Source organism: Epinephelus fuscoguttatus, linkage group LG12, assembly GCF_011397635.1.
Source record: "Epinephelus fuscoguttatus linkage group LG12, E.fuscoguttatus.final_Chr_v1".
Classification (NCBI taxonomy): Eukaryota; Metazoa; Chordata; class Actinopteri; order Perciformes; family Serranidae; genus Epinephelus; species Epinephelus fuscoguttatus.
In genome coordinates, this window is record NC_064763.1 from 25,998,149 (window position 1) to 26,012,829 (window position 14,681).

At 42.9% G+C, this 14,681-nt stretch overlaps 1 protein-coding gene across 1 annotated transcript in view; it reads right to left on the minus strand.

The window, feature by feature from the left end:
- Nucleotides 1-14,681, minus strand: part of LOC125898947 (ryanodine receptor 1-like) — a 50,142-nt gene that overhangs the window by 27,127 nt on the left and 8,334 nt on the right. Inside the window, exons 18-68 of the mRNA XM_049593027.1 lie at nucleotides 14,520-14,653; nucleotides 13,939-14,180; nucleotides 13,495-13,687; nucleotides 13,167-13,383; nucleotides 12,987-13,091; nucleotides 12,792-12,895; nucleotides 12,625-12,708; nucleotides 12,338-12,497; nucleotides 12,061-12,208; nucleotides 11,720-11,919; nucleotides 11,456-11,630; nucleotides 11,151-11,359; nucleotides 10,699-11,057; nucleotides 10,455-10,584; nucleotides 10,056-10,216; nucleotides 9,791-9,953; nucleotides 9,618-9,704; nucleotides 9,272-9,498; nucleotides 8,046-9,039; nucleotides 7,766-7,966; nucleotides 7,381-7,492; nucleotides 7,125-7,268; nucleotides 6,686-6,959; nucleotides 6,471-6,585; nucleotides 6,185-6,317; nucleotides 6,003-6,097; nucleotides 5,791-5,926; nucleotides 5,497-5,683; nucleotides 5,259-5,370; nucleotides 5,023-5,143; nucleotides 4,707-4,876; nucleotides 4,374-4,594; nucleotides 4,196-4,286; nucleotides 3,959-4,099; nucleotides 3,706-3,869; nucleotides 3,533-3,611; nucleotides 3,273-3,362; nucleotides 3,041-3,181; nucleotides 2,866-2,943; nucleotides 2,720-2,795; nucleotides 2,490-2,613; nucleotides 2,178-2,293; nucleotides 1,983-2,050; nucleotides 1,756-1,877; nucleotides 1,567-1,616; nucleotides 1,302-1,362; nucleotides 1,079-1,205; nucleotides 857-968; nucleotides 676-757; nucleotides 454-584; nucleotides 37-357 (exon numbers count right to left, since the gene is read on the minus strand). Coding sequence (XP_049448984.1) covers nucleotides 37-357; nucleotides 454-584; nucleotides 676-757; nucleotides 857-968; nucleotides 1,079-1,205; nucleotides 1,302-1,362; nucleotides 1,567-1,616; nucleotides 1,756-1,877; nucleotides 1,983-2,050; nucleotides 2,178-2,293; nucleotides 2,490-2,613; nucleotides 2,720-2,795; nucleotides 2,866-2,943; nucleotides 3,041-3,181; nucleotides 3,273-3,362; nucleotides 3,533-3,611; nucleotides 3,706-3,869; nucleotides 3,959-4,099; nucleotides 4,196-4,286; nucleotides 4,374-4,594; nucleotides 4,707-4,876; nucleotides 5,023-5,143; nucleotides 5,259-5,370; nucleotides 5,497-5,683; nucleotides 5,791-5,926; nucleotides 6,003-6,097; nucleotides 6,185-6,317; nucleotides 6,471-6,585; nucleotides 6,686-6,959; nucleotides 7,125-7,268; nucleotides 7,381-7,492; nucleotides 7,766-7,966; nucleotides 8,046-9,039; nucleotides 9,272-9,498; nucleotides 9,618-9,704; nucleotides 9,791-9,953; nucleotides 10,056-10,216; nucleotides 10,455-10,584; nucleotides 10,699-11,057; nucleotides 11,151-11,359; nucleotides 11,456-11,630; nucleotides 11,720-11,919; nucleotides 12,061-12,208; nucleotides 12,338-12,497; nucleotides 12,625-12,708; nucleotides 12,792-12,895; nucleotides 12,987-13,091; nucleotides 13,167-13,383; nucleotides 13,495-13,687; nucleotides 13,939-14,180; nucleotides 14,520-14,653 — 8,287 coding nt within the window. The remainder of the gene's footprint in view (nucleotides 1-36; nucleotides 358-453; nucleotides 585-675; nucleotides 758-856; nucleotides 969-1,078; nucleotides 1,206-1,301; nucleotides 1,363-1,566; nucleotides 1,617-1,755; nucleotides 1,878-1,982; nucleotides 2,051-2,177; nucleotides 2,294-2,489; nucleotides 2,614-2,719; nucleotides 2,796-2,865; nucleotides 2,944-3,040; nucleotides 3,182-3,272; nucleotides 3,363-3,532; nucleotides 3,612-3,705; nucleotides 3,870-3,958; nucleotides 4,100-4,195; nucleotides 4,287-4,373; nucleotides 4,595-4,706; nucleotides 4,877-5,022; nucleotides 5,144-5,258; nucleotides 5,371-5,496; nucleotides 5,684-5,790; nucleotides 5,927-6,002; nucleotides 6,098-6,184; nucleotides 6,318-6,470; nucleotides 6,586-6,685; nucleotides 6,960-7,124; nucleotides 7,269-7,380; nucleotides 7,493-7,765; nucleotides 7,967-8,045; nucleotides 9,040-9,271; nucleotides 9,499-9,617; nucleotides 9,705-9,790; nucleotides 9,954-10,055; nucleotides 10,217-10,454; nucleotides 10,585-10,698; nucleotides 11,058-11,150; nucleotides 11,360-11,455; nucleotides 11,631-11,719; nucleotides 11,920-12,060; nucleotides 12,209-12,337; nucleotides 12,498-12,624; nucleotides 12,709-12,791; nucleotides 12,896-12,986; nucleotides 13,092-13,166; nucleotides 13,384-13,494; nucleotides 13,688-13,938; nucleotides 14,181-14,519; nucleotides 14,654-14,681) is intronic.

A 14,681-nucleotide genomic window follows, 5' to 3' on the forward strand; every position in this document is an offset into this window, starting at 1 on the left:
CTGCGACACATTGAAAGAGCTTGAAAAGGTGCTCACCAGCCAACCTCTTCATCCAAGAGGCTTCATCAATACCCAAGTTGTTGACTACAATCTTCATGATGCTGCCCAGCAGCTGATTAAGGTGTTCTGACGTGACATCAGTGCAGATCCGGCCCTCCATCTCAGGGAAGTTCTCAGGTCCTCTCTCCCACCAGCGAGGCAGGTAGTTACACAGCATGGGCAGGGTGATTTCAATTACATGAGGCATCTCAGTATAACGAGCTCCTGACTCTGCCAAGTCCCCGATCTCCTTTAGCAGGGCATCCAGCTCCGGAATGTCTGGGCATAATTCCTGAACCTCGTTGGGAAGACCCAAGACTTTGGCATTGACAAGACAGATAGTGAAATTAATTAAATTCAGAAATAAGACTTTGTCAGACAGAAAACATATCTGAAGTAAGGAAATGCACTCACTGGCTCTCTCCCTGGGTGTCTTTGTGGTGTAAACAGAGAAAGCGTTGAATTCATTTAGATGTGGCTCCAAGTAGGCCACTGGCATCGCTGCTGCAAGGTGAGCCAAACACTCTCCAAGAGCTGGCCTCTGCCTATAAATGTAAAGGACAAGTGTGAACAAATGCCTCCAAGTATCTACTTTTAAATCACTTCACAGAATTGAATGTTTAATTATGGAGTTACCGCTCAACATGTGGATTCTTGACAGTCCCAAGGGAGTAGATGCTACACATGATGCGATAGCACGACATTTGTAGATCATCCACTGTATGGAAGCAACAGAGACAGGTACAGCTAAGTCAGGATCTATTAATTAATAAACATCATGTAAAATCAGACACAGTACTAATGTAAAGGCACTCACGCATGACATCATCTCCGAACTGGTGCTGAGCAATGTGATCAAACAGGGAGGTCAGCACTGGGAGCAGGGCGATGGTTGTGTAGTTAATGTTCTGGGACACACCTTTCACTTGCTTTAAAGTAGAGAAGCAGCACATGAAGTCTAGTGTTTAACAGACCATTTGCAACTATCAGAGAAAGCAATGTGTGCAAGGATATTTCAAATACTGTGTGCTTCAATTACCTGATTGCCTTTGGATACTTTGCCCAGTTTGAGGTTCTCTACCATCTTCTCTATATCATCGGCAGCACTCTCAAAGAACGACCTTAGCCCTGCTTTCACAATCTCAGGCCCCGACTTCATCACTGTCCTGATAAGGCAAATAAAAAAGATTGTAATTAAAGGCAAAAACATATTCATCTTAATGGTATTGTGCATCTAGTGAGAAAATTAAAAAACACCAAACCTTGCATCCAGTGAGCGTGCCAGAATGTGAAGACAGTTGACGATTGCTGGAGCATCCGTTCCTGCACATACAGATACAATTCTGCTGTTAGGAGGTCTTTCATTGAATTCAGTTCACCACATACTATTTACACATATACAACAAGAGCAACTGCACTCACTCCAACCAACCTGAGAGTGTAGGATAACACAACACAGCCATATATGAGAAACAGAAAAGAGTGAAAAGATTCAGAAACATCCATGTTAGGAAACTGCCGTCTTACCAAAGAGAGAAACTCTGTGCCTCACCAGAGCAGACATTTTACAGAAGATACTATGATGAGAAGGAAAGGAAAGGGAAGGAAAGAAAAATGCAAGAAAAAGGAGATGCTGATAAAAGGGGGAAAGTAATATATGGAAAGAAAACATAACATGTGTGAGTTAAATACTGTATATATAAAAAAGAGATTCACCTTGCAATCATCTCCTTCTCCTTATTGGAAGAATGCCCACCACTACCCAGAACTTTTGCAGGTGTCGACAAGAAATAGAGGCAGTGGTTTTTGAAATACTGATTGATCAGAGGCATCAAGATCTGAGAGAGAGTTTTCAAAGAGTGAGTTTTCACACTTAGTACAGAGAGGAGGACATGTTGGGTCGTCAAATTTGTTACCGCTCTAGCTTTACACAAAAGTCTCACCTTGGCAAAGAATTTGATTTCCTGCTCATGAGGGGACTTTTCCACTCGTCCACTGCTCACCACAGCCTCTGTGAAACACAATGCAAAATTTGACAGTAGCACATTAATACTGGAAACAAACAACTACACTGAGTCACACCAATACAATTCAATCGGATGTGACAGCATATATCCTTTATCTTTGCTCCACAGTACCAAGATGAGCGATGAATTCCTGGGCAATTTCCATCCATTTCAACAGCTTCTGCAGGAAACCATAAGCAAATCTCTTCTCGATGGATGAGATGTCACCCTCCATATCCTTCAGGCCCCTAAAGTGAAACAGAGTTCAACGCTTTGTTCTTTCTGCTGCGCTTGAATTATGTTTGTGTCATTTAAATAGGCTGGTGATCTGAGGATATATCTGATATGGCCACACAATCAAAATACAAAAATACATTTAGCAAACTGAATGAAAATCAATTCCCTGCTCACTGTTCTGTATAAATTGTTCTTCTGTATCATTACCTTGTGACAGCATATCCATTGAGCTGCAGGAACTTGAGCAGCTCATAAGCCTTCTCTCTATCTCTGGCCTTTTCTTTTGCTGTCAGAGTATCATACGGCACCAGCAGAGGATGTGTTCCACCTCCTACACAAACAGAAGCTAAATCAAAACTCTTGAAGGAAATGGGCAAAAGCCAAGTCTCTACTTTTCCATCTGTCAAGTTTCCTTTGCTCAAAAAAACATGCTTTACCTTTGGACTGCAGCTCCAACTTTTTCTTACGTCCCCAGGTGTTGTGGTAATTTTCTGCCAGTTGCTCTGCCATAGACTGTGAACAGATATAAATCATGAATACTGATCTGATGATGAGATTACAGCACAGAAGGTTCAAACATTACCTGAAGGTCTCTTGAAAGAGCCATGTGTGTGATATCAATGGGCTGTGGACTGTAGCCATGGCTTGGGTCATAGGTTGCCTAGAACAGAGAGAGTTATTATTATTTAGTGTACCATAAATAACACTGCTGTGGTAATGTTATTAAATAATAGTATATTAATACAATGGCTTTATACCTGAGCAGTCTGTGAGATTTTTCGGGATACTGCCTTCTTCTTCTCCGACTCCTCTTCCTCTCTAGCTTTATCAAGGTTCCACTCCCATGCAAGCATGGCTTTGATTGACTCCTTGATTGGCCAACGGTAGATTTCTTTGTCCTACCAGAAGAAGAGTCGGTGTGATCAGAAGCAGGGACAGATGCAGTCAAAGTACAGGGAAATTTAATGCACAGTGTGACTGTGAGCCTACCTTCTCTGAGAAGGTTTTGTATGGTCTGAGCATGGGATGAGTTTTTGCATTTTCATCCAGCGTCTCACCATACGACCAGTTATTCTGGATCTGAAACCAAAAAAAAAAAGTGTTACAGATGTCATTTATGCTGATAAATATAATAGCTTCCTTCTTAGTTCAAGCACATAATATATGGCTGCTCTAATCAAACTACCAAACACGTTGCTTCTGAGTTAACTGAAGAATAATATGATGATTACATCGAAAACAAGTTTTACCTTTTCAAAGGCCCATTTATCATGAGTATATTCAGCATATCTGTTGATAAAGGGATCCAGTCTCTCAGGGATGATAGTGCTGTGGTTGGAGGACAAATCAGTGCATTTAGGATCAAATATTTTACAGAGAGAAGCTTTATATCTTAAAGGCATTATGACAAAAATCCTCTCACTTTGTGGTCTCCACTGGCTTAGGATCAAAGTTTCCTTCTGCATCTACTGAAGCCTTTTTTTCAGTTTTGGAGGAGTAGCTGGCATCTACATAGTCTGGGGGAATGGCTCCAGCAATGGCGCAGATGCATGGCATTGAAATTTTGAAAATCTCAGCATCAAATTTCTGGAATCACAATAACAAGAAATTACAACATGCTTATGCACCATCTTAGAAACTGAAAAGAAAAAAATCTAACATTGCAGGAGCTCCACCTTGTGTGCTAGCGATTCAAAGATCCCCCAAAACAGTTTGCGAGTTAGATGAAGCTCCTCTTCTGATGCAACTCCAAAGTTAGCCCAACCATTAGGGAGGCAATAATATTTCCAACAACGCTCGTAGTGATTGGTCAAAAGCTGCAGGATGCAAAAATACATCAGTGTGAAAATAAGAAAAGAATGGAAGAAGCGCATTTGTTTTAAAAGTTTTAAAATTTTCAAATGCCCTCATACCTTCAGTGGCATTTTGGCATACTCATTGAGAATGGGCACGTCAAACACCAGTCGTCTTAGCAGGTGCTGAAGCATGGATGGACGTAGATGTCTGAAAGAAAGATAAATAAATAGAACTTCAAGCATGAACCTGGCAATATTAAATTACATGAAAAGTTTGCCATGAGGTTAAACTCACTTGCACAAAGCCATGAGGCACTCTTCAATGATGTCTCTTTGGGCCTTTGTGAAGGCTCTTCCACGAGACAGTCGGTATATTGTGTGCAACATGGAGTCAATCATTATGGCTCGGTGGTCACTGCCAGCAAAGAGCGGGGCACACTTAGTGATGAGCGGTAACACAGCAGAACACAGGTAGCGGTTCAAAGCGAGGGCCATCTCTGTGGTGCTGAAAGCAACCTGTTGGACAGAAATTCCAGAACTGAATTATTCCAACAGCACGCTTATAATCCTGCTCTGCACTTCTCCCCAGGGACCATATATGAGCACTTGTGAATTATTTGAGGCTCACCGTGTCCAGAGAGGCAGCAGCCCTCATGTCAGGCAGAAAGCCCACCTCCAGCACATGGAGCAGGAAATCCTGATTGTCAATACCATACACTCTGTCCAGGAACAGAACCATGGGAGCTTTGTGATCAGGCACAAAACTAGCCGACATCTTTGGTTCGATGATGCTGTTGTCTAAACGCAAAATAAAGGAAACATTTTAGAAAAAAAACAATATGCAGAGTAAGACAGAAGTTATCTGTTGGCGGAGGACACTTTTGACGATACTGATTAAAGCCACCTAACTTCATGAATTCAATATGTTTTCCCCATGTGATTACCTTTCCCAAAAGAAGGAATTTGAACAGGAAGACTGATGACTCCCACCAGATCCTCAATAGGGACAAGAGACCTCAGGATGGCCCTGATCCTCAGAGCCTCACCTTTACCAGCCTGAATCAACTGTAGAGACAAAAGCCGTTTTTATCTGTTAACACATTTTCAACTACATTTCATATTCCTGTATCTTCCTCAACCAGTTTGAAAAGTCTGATATAGAAGCTATTAAACAGCTTACATGCATCTCTGGAGCACAGCGTCCCAGCAAGTCAATAAGGGCGGAGTAGAAAGACATGATGGCATTACCCAGGTGCACCCTGTTCTCCTCATGCTGCTCCTCTCCTCCAAACCTACAAGATAAAAAGACATTAGCTCTAAATCTTTCTACTTCAGGGACACTGGAGGAGACAATGCACACTTTGGCACCTCATTAAATACCACCAGAGAGCATTCAAACCAAAGCTGAGAGCTCTTACATGGGAAAGCGTCTGTCTTTCTTAACACTGGGGCCATCCCTTGCAGGGTCCTCTGATATTTTGATGGCCTCCTCTATTGCAGCCAGCAGGCCATTACCACCCTCCCCTCTCAGGGCTGGACCAAAGCACTCAGGCCTGCGAATGAGGAGACGAACCACCACATTGGCGTTCTCTTCTACGCTCTCTCCTACAGAAGGGAAAAAAACAATGTATTAACTGTAAATGAGGGAGAAAACAGAAAAATATGGGCATTAGAATTAAATATTGCATTGGGTAGCAAATAAAAAATCTGACCATTGACAAATACAGCAAAACGGAGAAAATCAAGGTATTTCTCTCCACCACAAGGATTCCAGCCAATGTCAGGGTAGCCTTTTGAGAGCAGCATTGGACAGCTTTGAAGTCCACATCCAGCCAAATATTTCACCACCTAAAAGACACCAGTGTATTCCAGTGATAAAGAATTTTGCGCAGTGCTTGTTTTGTAATTACTAATTGTATTTTACCATTTCTAAATCCTGCTCTTGGAGAGCCAGTGCCAGCTCATTGTTGTCAATACAAGAGGCTGCAGCCACGTCCAAGGGGGTGGAGCCTCGCATTCCTAGAGAACAGCACACAATGTCCATCTTAATCACACATCAAACATAAATATTTAAGAATAATGCTGAGACTCAACAAAGACAATCACCAAGGCCGATGCCACTGTTCTGGAGAAGGTAGCTGAGGTGGTCAAACATAGAGCGCTGATTTTGACGACTGATGCGACAGAAATAGCAGAGAAAACGGCAACAATTTGTCACCACTCGAGGGAATCTGATCTCCTATTGAAAGGAAGCATGGTAGAAATGTAGCATTAGTAGGCTATAGTAGCATATAACAGTCTTATATTCTACTTCTGTCTATCACCTGTGGTAGTTTATAGCAAGGTGTACTTGTATATTGAGCAATGCAGTTAAGTGGAAAAAAAAACATACCTTTGAGTCCCCACCGCCAAGTACGTTAACCATGACCTCCATGACAGTTTCATGCATGCCCAGAGCTCGCATTAAGTTTGGATGCTGATAGAAAACTTTGTTACTCATGATATTCCTAAGGAAGACAAAAAGTAAGTAAGGAGCAGTCACAAGCAAATATCCAAGAATTCACTTCATGGCAAGATATTCAGGATATGTAAAAATTCTATATCAACCCAATGCTTTGAATCATAAGCCTCTCCTCTTCTGGACCCATCTGGACAATAAGCAGTGAGCGGATCTGGCCCAAACACTCCAATAGATCCATGGTGTCGTGAATTGACACTGCGTTGATGGTGTAGGCCTTGGGAAGTGCACGCATGAGCTCACCCAGCCCATCATACTGTCTGTGAAGGAGGCTGAACATCATGCGCACTAGCTCAGGGTTCTGGATAAATGACTCCTGGGCCCAATGGATCATAGTATGGGAAATTAGCTCCTGCAGTGTGCCTGGTAAAAACAGTACAGAGAGTTAAGAAATAAGGGGGTACAGGAGATTTTTGGGTGGCAGAACTCAATGAGCTACTCTAAAATAACTGGGAATAAAGTTCCCAATATTCTTTGTCTTTGATCAATTAGCAAGAGGAGGTAGTTCATATTTCACATGCAACTCACTTGGTTTTTTATCTTCTTGTGGCTCAGGCTCCACCTCCACCTTCTTCTCACGGATTTTTTTCACCTTTTCCAGCAAACGGAGCAGTCGTCCACGGAGAGAATTATCCACTTCCTCCTCTTGTTCCTCTTCTTCAATATGAACACCTGAGAGCAAAGTTTTAAATTAGATAGTGTAACTTCTATTACAACCTGCCATCCATAGTGTTTGTTTTAAACGTTGAAGTCGGGAGAATTGAAACTATAGACGAAGACTGACCACAGTGAGTGAGTAGAGCATTGTGAAAGGTCAACAGAGCTTCGCGGACCTCATCAGGAACAGGACACTCTTCATCCTCAGCACAGTTCTTGAAGTTCATAAGCATGTTGACCTACACAGCAGCGAGACAGTCCAAAATGGTTTATCTTAAGAAGTGATATTTGTTTTTTGAAGAGTTTCTACAAATGTTCTGGGTAAGTTCTGGTTTCTGTGAGCACATTTTTAAACCATCTGGACTGAAGAATTCACAGTTTGATTTTCCACCATCTATATTTGCCCAGTTTTTTTACCAGAAAAAAAATAAATAACCTTTTTAAACAGTGTTTTTTAGCTAGATTTTCTTTGACTTAACAATCTTTTTCTGTATGCTTTTATGTGGGTGTACCTGTTCCTGTGGTGGGGAGCGAAATTCACGGGTCTTGCGGGCAGTCTCGGCTGCACTCATAGTGAAGGCCAGCATGAGTTCATTGTAGCGCTGCCTTTGGTTGGACTGTATCCGGCTGACAAACTGGTCTGAAAAGGCAGTGATGCCCTCCACTCTGTGACGCAGCTCACAGTCACAGAAATACTGCAGTAGAACACACATCTAAAGGACAAAAGTAAAGTAAATCACTAATACTTTACCAGCAGTGTCACTGTAAAGAAGAGCTTATTTGCAATCATACCTGCAATTTGACAGACTCTGGTAGCTTCATCTGGAAAAGCCCTTGCTCTAGACGTTCTTCTTTATCTTCTTTAATTTCTTTCTCTGTCTCCTCAGCTCCTTTCTCGCCATTCCCTTGCTCTGTCTCTTCCACTGTTTCTTCAGGTGGCACGACGGTTTCTGGCTCTAATTCTTCCTCTTCCTCCATTTCCTCCTCATCTTCCTCACCCAAGCCATCATCCTCATACTCCTCTTCTTCTTCTTCTTCTTCTTCCATGGTTTCTTGCTCCTCTTCCTTTACAGCTCTGACTTTTGGGGGTTCCTTTTCTTCCTTCAAAGGGGCAATCTCCTCAGCAGGCTCCTCTGGTTTCTTGCCACTGAAGACTGTAGGCTCAAGCATCTTCAGGATGTGTGTGACATCTTCATCATCAAACACACCCATGATGAGGAGGGTACTGATGAGCTTCAGGATTGGAACAAAATGAAACTCAACACTACCTCCCACTGGATCTCTCATGGCTTGACCTCCATCTTGCACAGCCTCAGTCAGCATGTTCAGGGCCTTGGTCTTTAGCACCTGTAAAGGAATGACTGGACTCAGTGTGTAGATATCTGGATCTGTTCCAACAAACCCAACGGAGGAGAAATGGAGTTTGGGTCGCAGACATGTAGTGAGGCCGACCCCAGGTAACGCATGAGATCTGTCAGAGTACAGAGTGATACTGCGTGTTTCGTCTGTCATTGGAACTATGAATTCCTTGTTGGTTCCCAGTCGGTTCCTCTTGGCAGACTCCAGGTGCATGCTGATAAGCAGGTCATAGAAGCCGCTCCTCATTGGTCCAGGTAGGTAGGTGTTCTCTATAGCGTAGAAGAGCTGGGACTCGTCAACATGGCTGCACAGAGCGTGAGCCACACGGTTATTTCCCAAAGCACACACTAAGCCATACAGCTTTAGAGTGTGATAGTGGAACTTCAGCAAGTCCATACGTTCAGACAGCTCCAGAATGTCAATACACCTAGAGGATACAAAGGAATAAATTTAGCTTAAAAAAAAAAAGAAGAGAAAACAGTACATTTTTGTAACTTCAGGAGAAGAAGAGCTCTGCCTGCGTGCACGGACCTGCAAAAATCTGCTGCCGATCCCCCACCCACCATCGTAAGCTACTGCCTCACATAAATTCTAATTCTGTGGCAAACAATGAACTTCTGACAGTGCAACAGATAAAAGCAGAGTGATGCAGCTCTGACCTGTTTTCCTCTGGGATGTGGAGAGCCATCATGGTGAGTGGCTCCTGACACAGCACCGCCCAGCCCAGTTTCTCACTAATACGTCCTGTCTCTGGGGCCAGGAAGTGGTTGGGCATGCGGCTCCAGATGACCGGGGTTAACATCTGGACATCCAGTCTAGGAGGACACTGGGGAACAGGGTTCTTGCGTTCGCTCCGGAACATGGCAGCTGAGATCGGCATAATGTTCTAGCATGACAGACATATTATATATTAGAGAAAACAGTTACCAAAGTCAGTAATGTGTAATGGCAGTCTTGATTTTGAGAACTGCCACAGACTGAGTGGAATGATTCTTTGTGACTGACCTTGAGCTTGCCTAGTTCGAACTGAATCATATTCTGACTGGAAGGAAGGACAAAGACAGCTGGGAACAGTTTTGTGTTGGGCTCCACCTGCAAGAAGGGAACATAACATGGTTGCATAAATTACCAAGACTTCATATGGAACAGTATAAATACCAGTTTGAAGCTTATCTGACCTGGTAAAATGTGTTGATCTCTTTTCCATTAGCAGTAAAAGTCATGAGTCCGGTGTCCAAATCAATGAGACAACCAATCACAAAATCTTCTTGACTGACTCGGGTTTGCTGGGAGCTGCTGAACTCCCCTCCCCAAACCATGTAGCAGTTACTGCGTTTTATACTGAGGAAGACAGAAAAAAATATCAAGAAAAAATGTTCTGCATTTTTGTCATCTTAAATGAAAACACACGTTTATTGTTTTCTATCTTCAAGACTTACATACCTGTCATGAATGTTGCCTTTGTCATCGCCTACAGTGACTGTTACATTTCTCACTTTGCTGATGTCAAAATGAAGGTCATACTGGTGATAGTCAGGTGTGATCCAGCCCACCCACACGCCACCGGGCTCCTGGCCCGCAAACACTCTCACAGAGTAATAGTACTGGTAAATAAAGGAGATGGATGGTAAATAAACAACAGTACAGTTAGAGGTGAAGATGACATCATAACAGTACTGCCAGGTTTAATATGTAAAATGATGTAACAAATTCAACATTGTTTATATTGTATGTTAATTATTGCATTTAAAATCAACAGTGTAAGCACAAATGAGCAAAGTGTGCCTGCATTTTATATAGATATTAATATGATAACCATATAAATATAAGTTATCCTCATACTGTAGTGGTGTTGAGGATGATGTCCATGTCATCCCTGTCATCTGGCACCACATCCTCCATTAAGCGAGGCATGGTGGGAACAACGGGGGCTGGAGTTATTAATGCCGCCTTCTTGGCCTTGAAAAACAATCTGTAAATAACAGCAGCAATTACTCACAACATAAAAATGTAAACATGGTATCCAAGCCCCCCCCCCCCAACCATACACCCCTTCTCAAGACACTCGAAATGAGTCTATACAAACCCTTTCTTCTTGCTTTTCTCAGTTGAAGCATCCTTCTCATTTTCCCCATTTTTGATGGCAGGGATATCTTTGGGCACAGAGGGTTCTTTCTTCTCCTCCTCCTGCTCTTTGCGAGTAGCTGACTTCTTGAGTATTTCAAAATCAGAGTCTGGGTCTACCTCTAACACCTCGTCCTCAGGGATGGTCAGTGCACGAGTAAGAAGGGTGGTCCCAGCAGGGACTTTGAATGTCTCATGAAACTCAACCGGCATGCTGAGTCTGAGGAACAGCAGATCTGTGTTGGCATTCTGAGATCCAAATGTCTTGTGGGTCACTTTGAGACAAGGGGCTGTTTCCACTGTCCCATCAACACGAGACACCTAGAGCATAGATAAAAGGGAGCCAGTTGGTGATGTGGAAAATACTGACTTATTCATAACTGGAACAAAATAATAATAAGTCGTACACAGTACCTCCATGTGAGGATGATCAGTAGGCACATTGATGAACTGTGGAAGGCTCTTGCTGAACCACATGGTAATGTCTCTTTTCATGTTGATAGCAAAGGGTTCAAATCCCTCCTGGAGGCCACAGATTGTAAAGAAACGAAGACTGCTGACGTTCTGACCCAAATTGATCCTGCCGACCTGGGACAAGCCCAGACTGCACACAGGTATGAAACCTAGGGATGTTCGATACATACATGAGCATCAGCATCGGAAACACAAACTCACATGTGCTAGCATCCAATGTCTCATTTATTTGTCACTGTACTTACCCTCTCCTATCTCAATATCCTTAAAAGCCATCTCAGAGCCTGAGTCGCTGATCAGCATTTCTCCGTTCAGTGTAAACATGATGTTCATCTCTGTGAGGTCAATCATACAACCCACCACATCACCAGACAGCCACTGACGACCAAATGGCTCATTTCCTACATGCCAACGTTGGGCCTGAAAAACCATAATTGCTAATTTTAGAGTTAAGCATCACAGAGGCTTTAGAATCCTTCACAAGCATGTAAACTAAGTCTCACACCCACCTTGAAGCCATTAAAGACATACGCCAACTCATCCGCACCAAGTTCAGTGTCTGCGCGAACGCTTGGCCTGGCCCAGCCCACTCTCATCTCCCCGACTGTAACAGCCTCAAATTCAAAGTACCACTTCCCCTGGGTGACAGCATACGATTTCTCTGCTCTGAAGACTCTGATCTTATCACCAGTTGATGGCCCGTGCCCACCTACATTAACACAAACACAATTAACACTTAATAGAAAAGCTTGTAGTTTCAATGAAATGGCAATAGCTTTAAGAACAAGTCTTATAAGACTACATAAAAAAAATCCTGCCATCCTACTTGAAGATAGCAATGTTTACTTACTGCTTTCCTGATCAGGTGGTTCTATGTTGTAACCATATCCGATCAGAGTGCGAACAGCTGCACAAACTGTGTCTCTGTTGGTCTTTTTAGTCTTTTCATCCAGTAGGTTGTAAGGAACTAGACGGGGATTGCGCTTGTTCATTATATCCTACACAAGAAAATAGTATCAAACATGAAAATGTCATTAAATAAATGTATAAAAAAGGACTTTCATGCAGCATGTACCCATCAAATTATCTACCCATATTTATTAATATTATTATCAAGATGCTGGTACCTGCACAATACTGTATGTCCAGCCCTGGCGAACCCGGTCTCTTGCCCACACATTGTGTCCATTTTCTGCAAGTCTCTCCACTAGGGTGTTCTGATTAGGAGTTAGCTTGACGTGGTTGAGGTCCAGAGGGGCTGGCTTATATCCGCTACTCTGCATGTAACTAACAAAAAATGCAATGTGATCAGAATGGGTCCTCCAGAGCTTTTACAAGGCCATTAACACTATACTGATAAACGAGCAGCAATGTCACAAAATCAGTCAAAATAAATGAATGCCTTGCAGCTCACGTTTTGGGAAGCTTTGTCCTTTTCAGATTCTCTTCTGCTTTCTCATCTCCCATTCCCACATGACAGCCAAGTGCCAGCAGAGTCCTTTGAAATGAATCACAAGAGGTGTTAAAAATCCGAGAAGATGAAAGCACAGTGCTGTTAATTAAGCGAGGGCGTTGACTTACTTGAGGGTCTCTCCTGACATTGCTAAATTATAGTTCTTCTCTGGTTCAGGCAGACTCTGGAAATCTACCAGGCAGGGGTGCAGCTTCTTGTTGTCATCACGAAACTTGATTTTAAAAAGTGAAGTGCAAAGATTTTTAAGGGTATTGTAAGTGTACACAGCAACATTTTCTGTAGTAAACACTGAAAACACTCACTGGTCCAAAAGTCCATCCTTGTTCAATGCGAGTAACAGCCCATAACTCATGGCTGTTTTCTGCAAGCTTCTCTCGAATACGCTCCAAATGAGGAGGGAGTACGATCTGAGAAAAAAAAAAAAAAAATTTCAATGTCCTGAAAAAGATAAAGACAGACAAGCGTATGGACTAGGATTTTACCTGTACAGTGTCCACAGGACAAGGAGTGAAGGCTGTATGTGACAGGGACTGAGTTGGACCCAACAGGTTGCGGACACCATCAAAGTCATGCTTATATTCTTTGATGGGCTCAATCCGCAAACGGTCCCTGGGCAGCACTGCTTCATAGCATGGGGCATAACCTGGAGGTGGGAGGAACTTGAAATCCCCATGACGCCCTCCGAGAAGAAATCTCAACCTTGCAGTTGAGAGTGAAAACTTTACATTAGGCTCATATGGAATAGCTCTGCTGCACAAGGAAAACATAGACTCATAATATTATTTCATTTTATAATTCACAATGCCCTACTTTACGCCCGCAGAGAAGCTGACAACTGGAAAGAACAAGCCGTCCAGGTTGAAGTTCTCAAACATGCCCTGAACCGGATGCCCATTGATACGGAAGGAAATACTGGGCACGCTCAGATCCAAACAACAGCTGACGACATCCTCTGCTGCCAGGACGTGCTGATTGGGTGTGGCAACATGACGCGGAACACGTCCTGAGGGCACATGGAGCAAAGTAATTAAAATTTTGTCAATATACATGATATCTTAATGAGTTTATCTGTGTAACTTCATGTACGAAAACATAAGTGGCTTGGGGCACAAAAGCACAAGATTAAATTCATGAGGATACAGACAAAAGATTTTTATAGAGAGGTAATACATGTATATGTTCTTGGGAAAAAATGTCCAGATTTGATCAACAGATGCTGCTGGTGCTGAACAAATGCATGCATGTTTACTTTACCTGACCAGAGGTGAAGCCCGTCAAAACCGTAGGAGTAGAGGTCATCCCCGACCCCATTGCCCCCCCAGCCTTCCCCGCCACCAGGGTAAGGACTGTAGCCCTCCGTCAGAGCCCAGCCCACACGCAGATGATATGGCTGAGCTGTAAGGAACGGCTCCACATTGTCCACCATCACCTCAAAATACCACTTCTTATACTGAGTGGATCCTTCACAAGTTCCAAGGAAAATGTTGGGTCTCATGCTAAAGGAGCATAACAGAACAAATTAACTCAGATGTTTAGATAACTGGGCTTCAGCACAGAGAAGAGCATTAAGCTTTTCAGTCATGTACGTGAAATAGGCAGGTTTTTTCCTGTAACTTATCATTATGAAGTAAATGTTTATTGTGAAATGTAATAGCTACAGAGAGATGACACATTGGTTCCCTATGAGCCTCAGTTTCACTGTAATTCTGTCTGCCACTGGGTATGATCTCCTGGGAAAACGTAGGCTCAATTTACAGCACAAAGGAAGTGCGTTAACCACTGCACTACCAACACAAAAAGAATAAAGCGCTGTGTGTTCATACAGATTGACCCACCTGGTTACATAATTGATAATGTTGGTTTGAAGTAGGAGGTCACGACCCGGAAGCAGATTCTCTGTGATGAGATTCTGATTTGACCTTACAGCAACCCCGTTACACACACAGAGAGAACAGAGCACATCCAAGACCTGGCAAAAAAGGGAGACAGAAAGATTT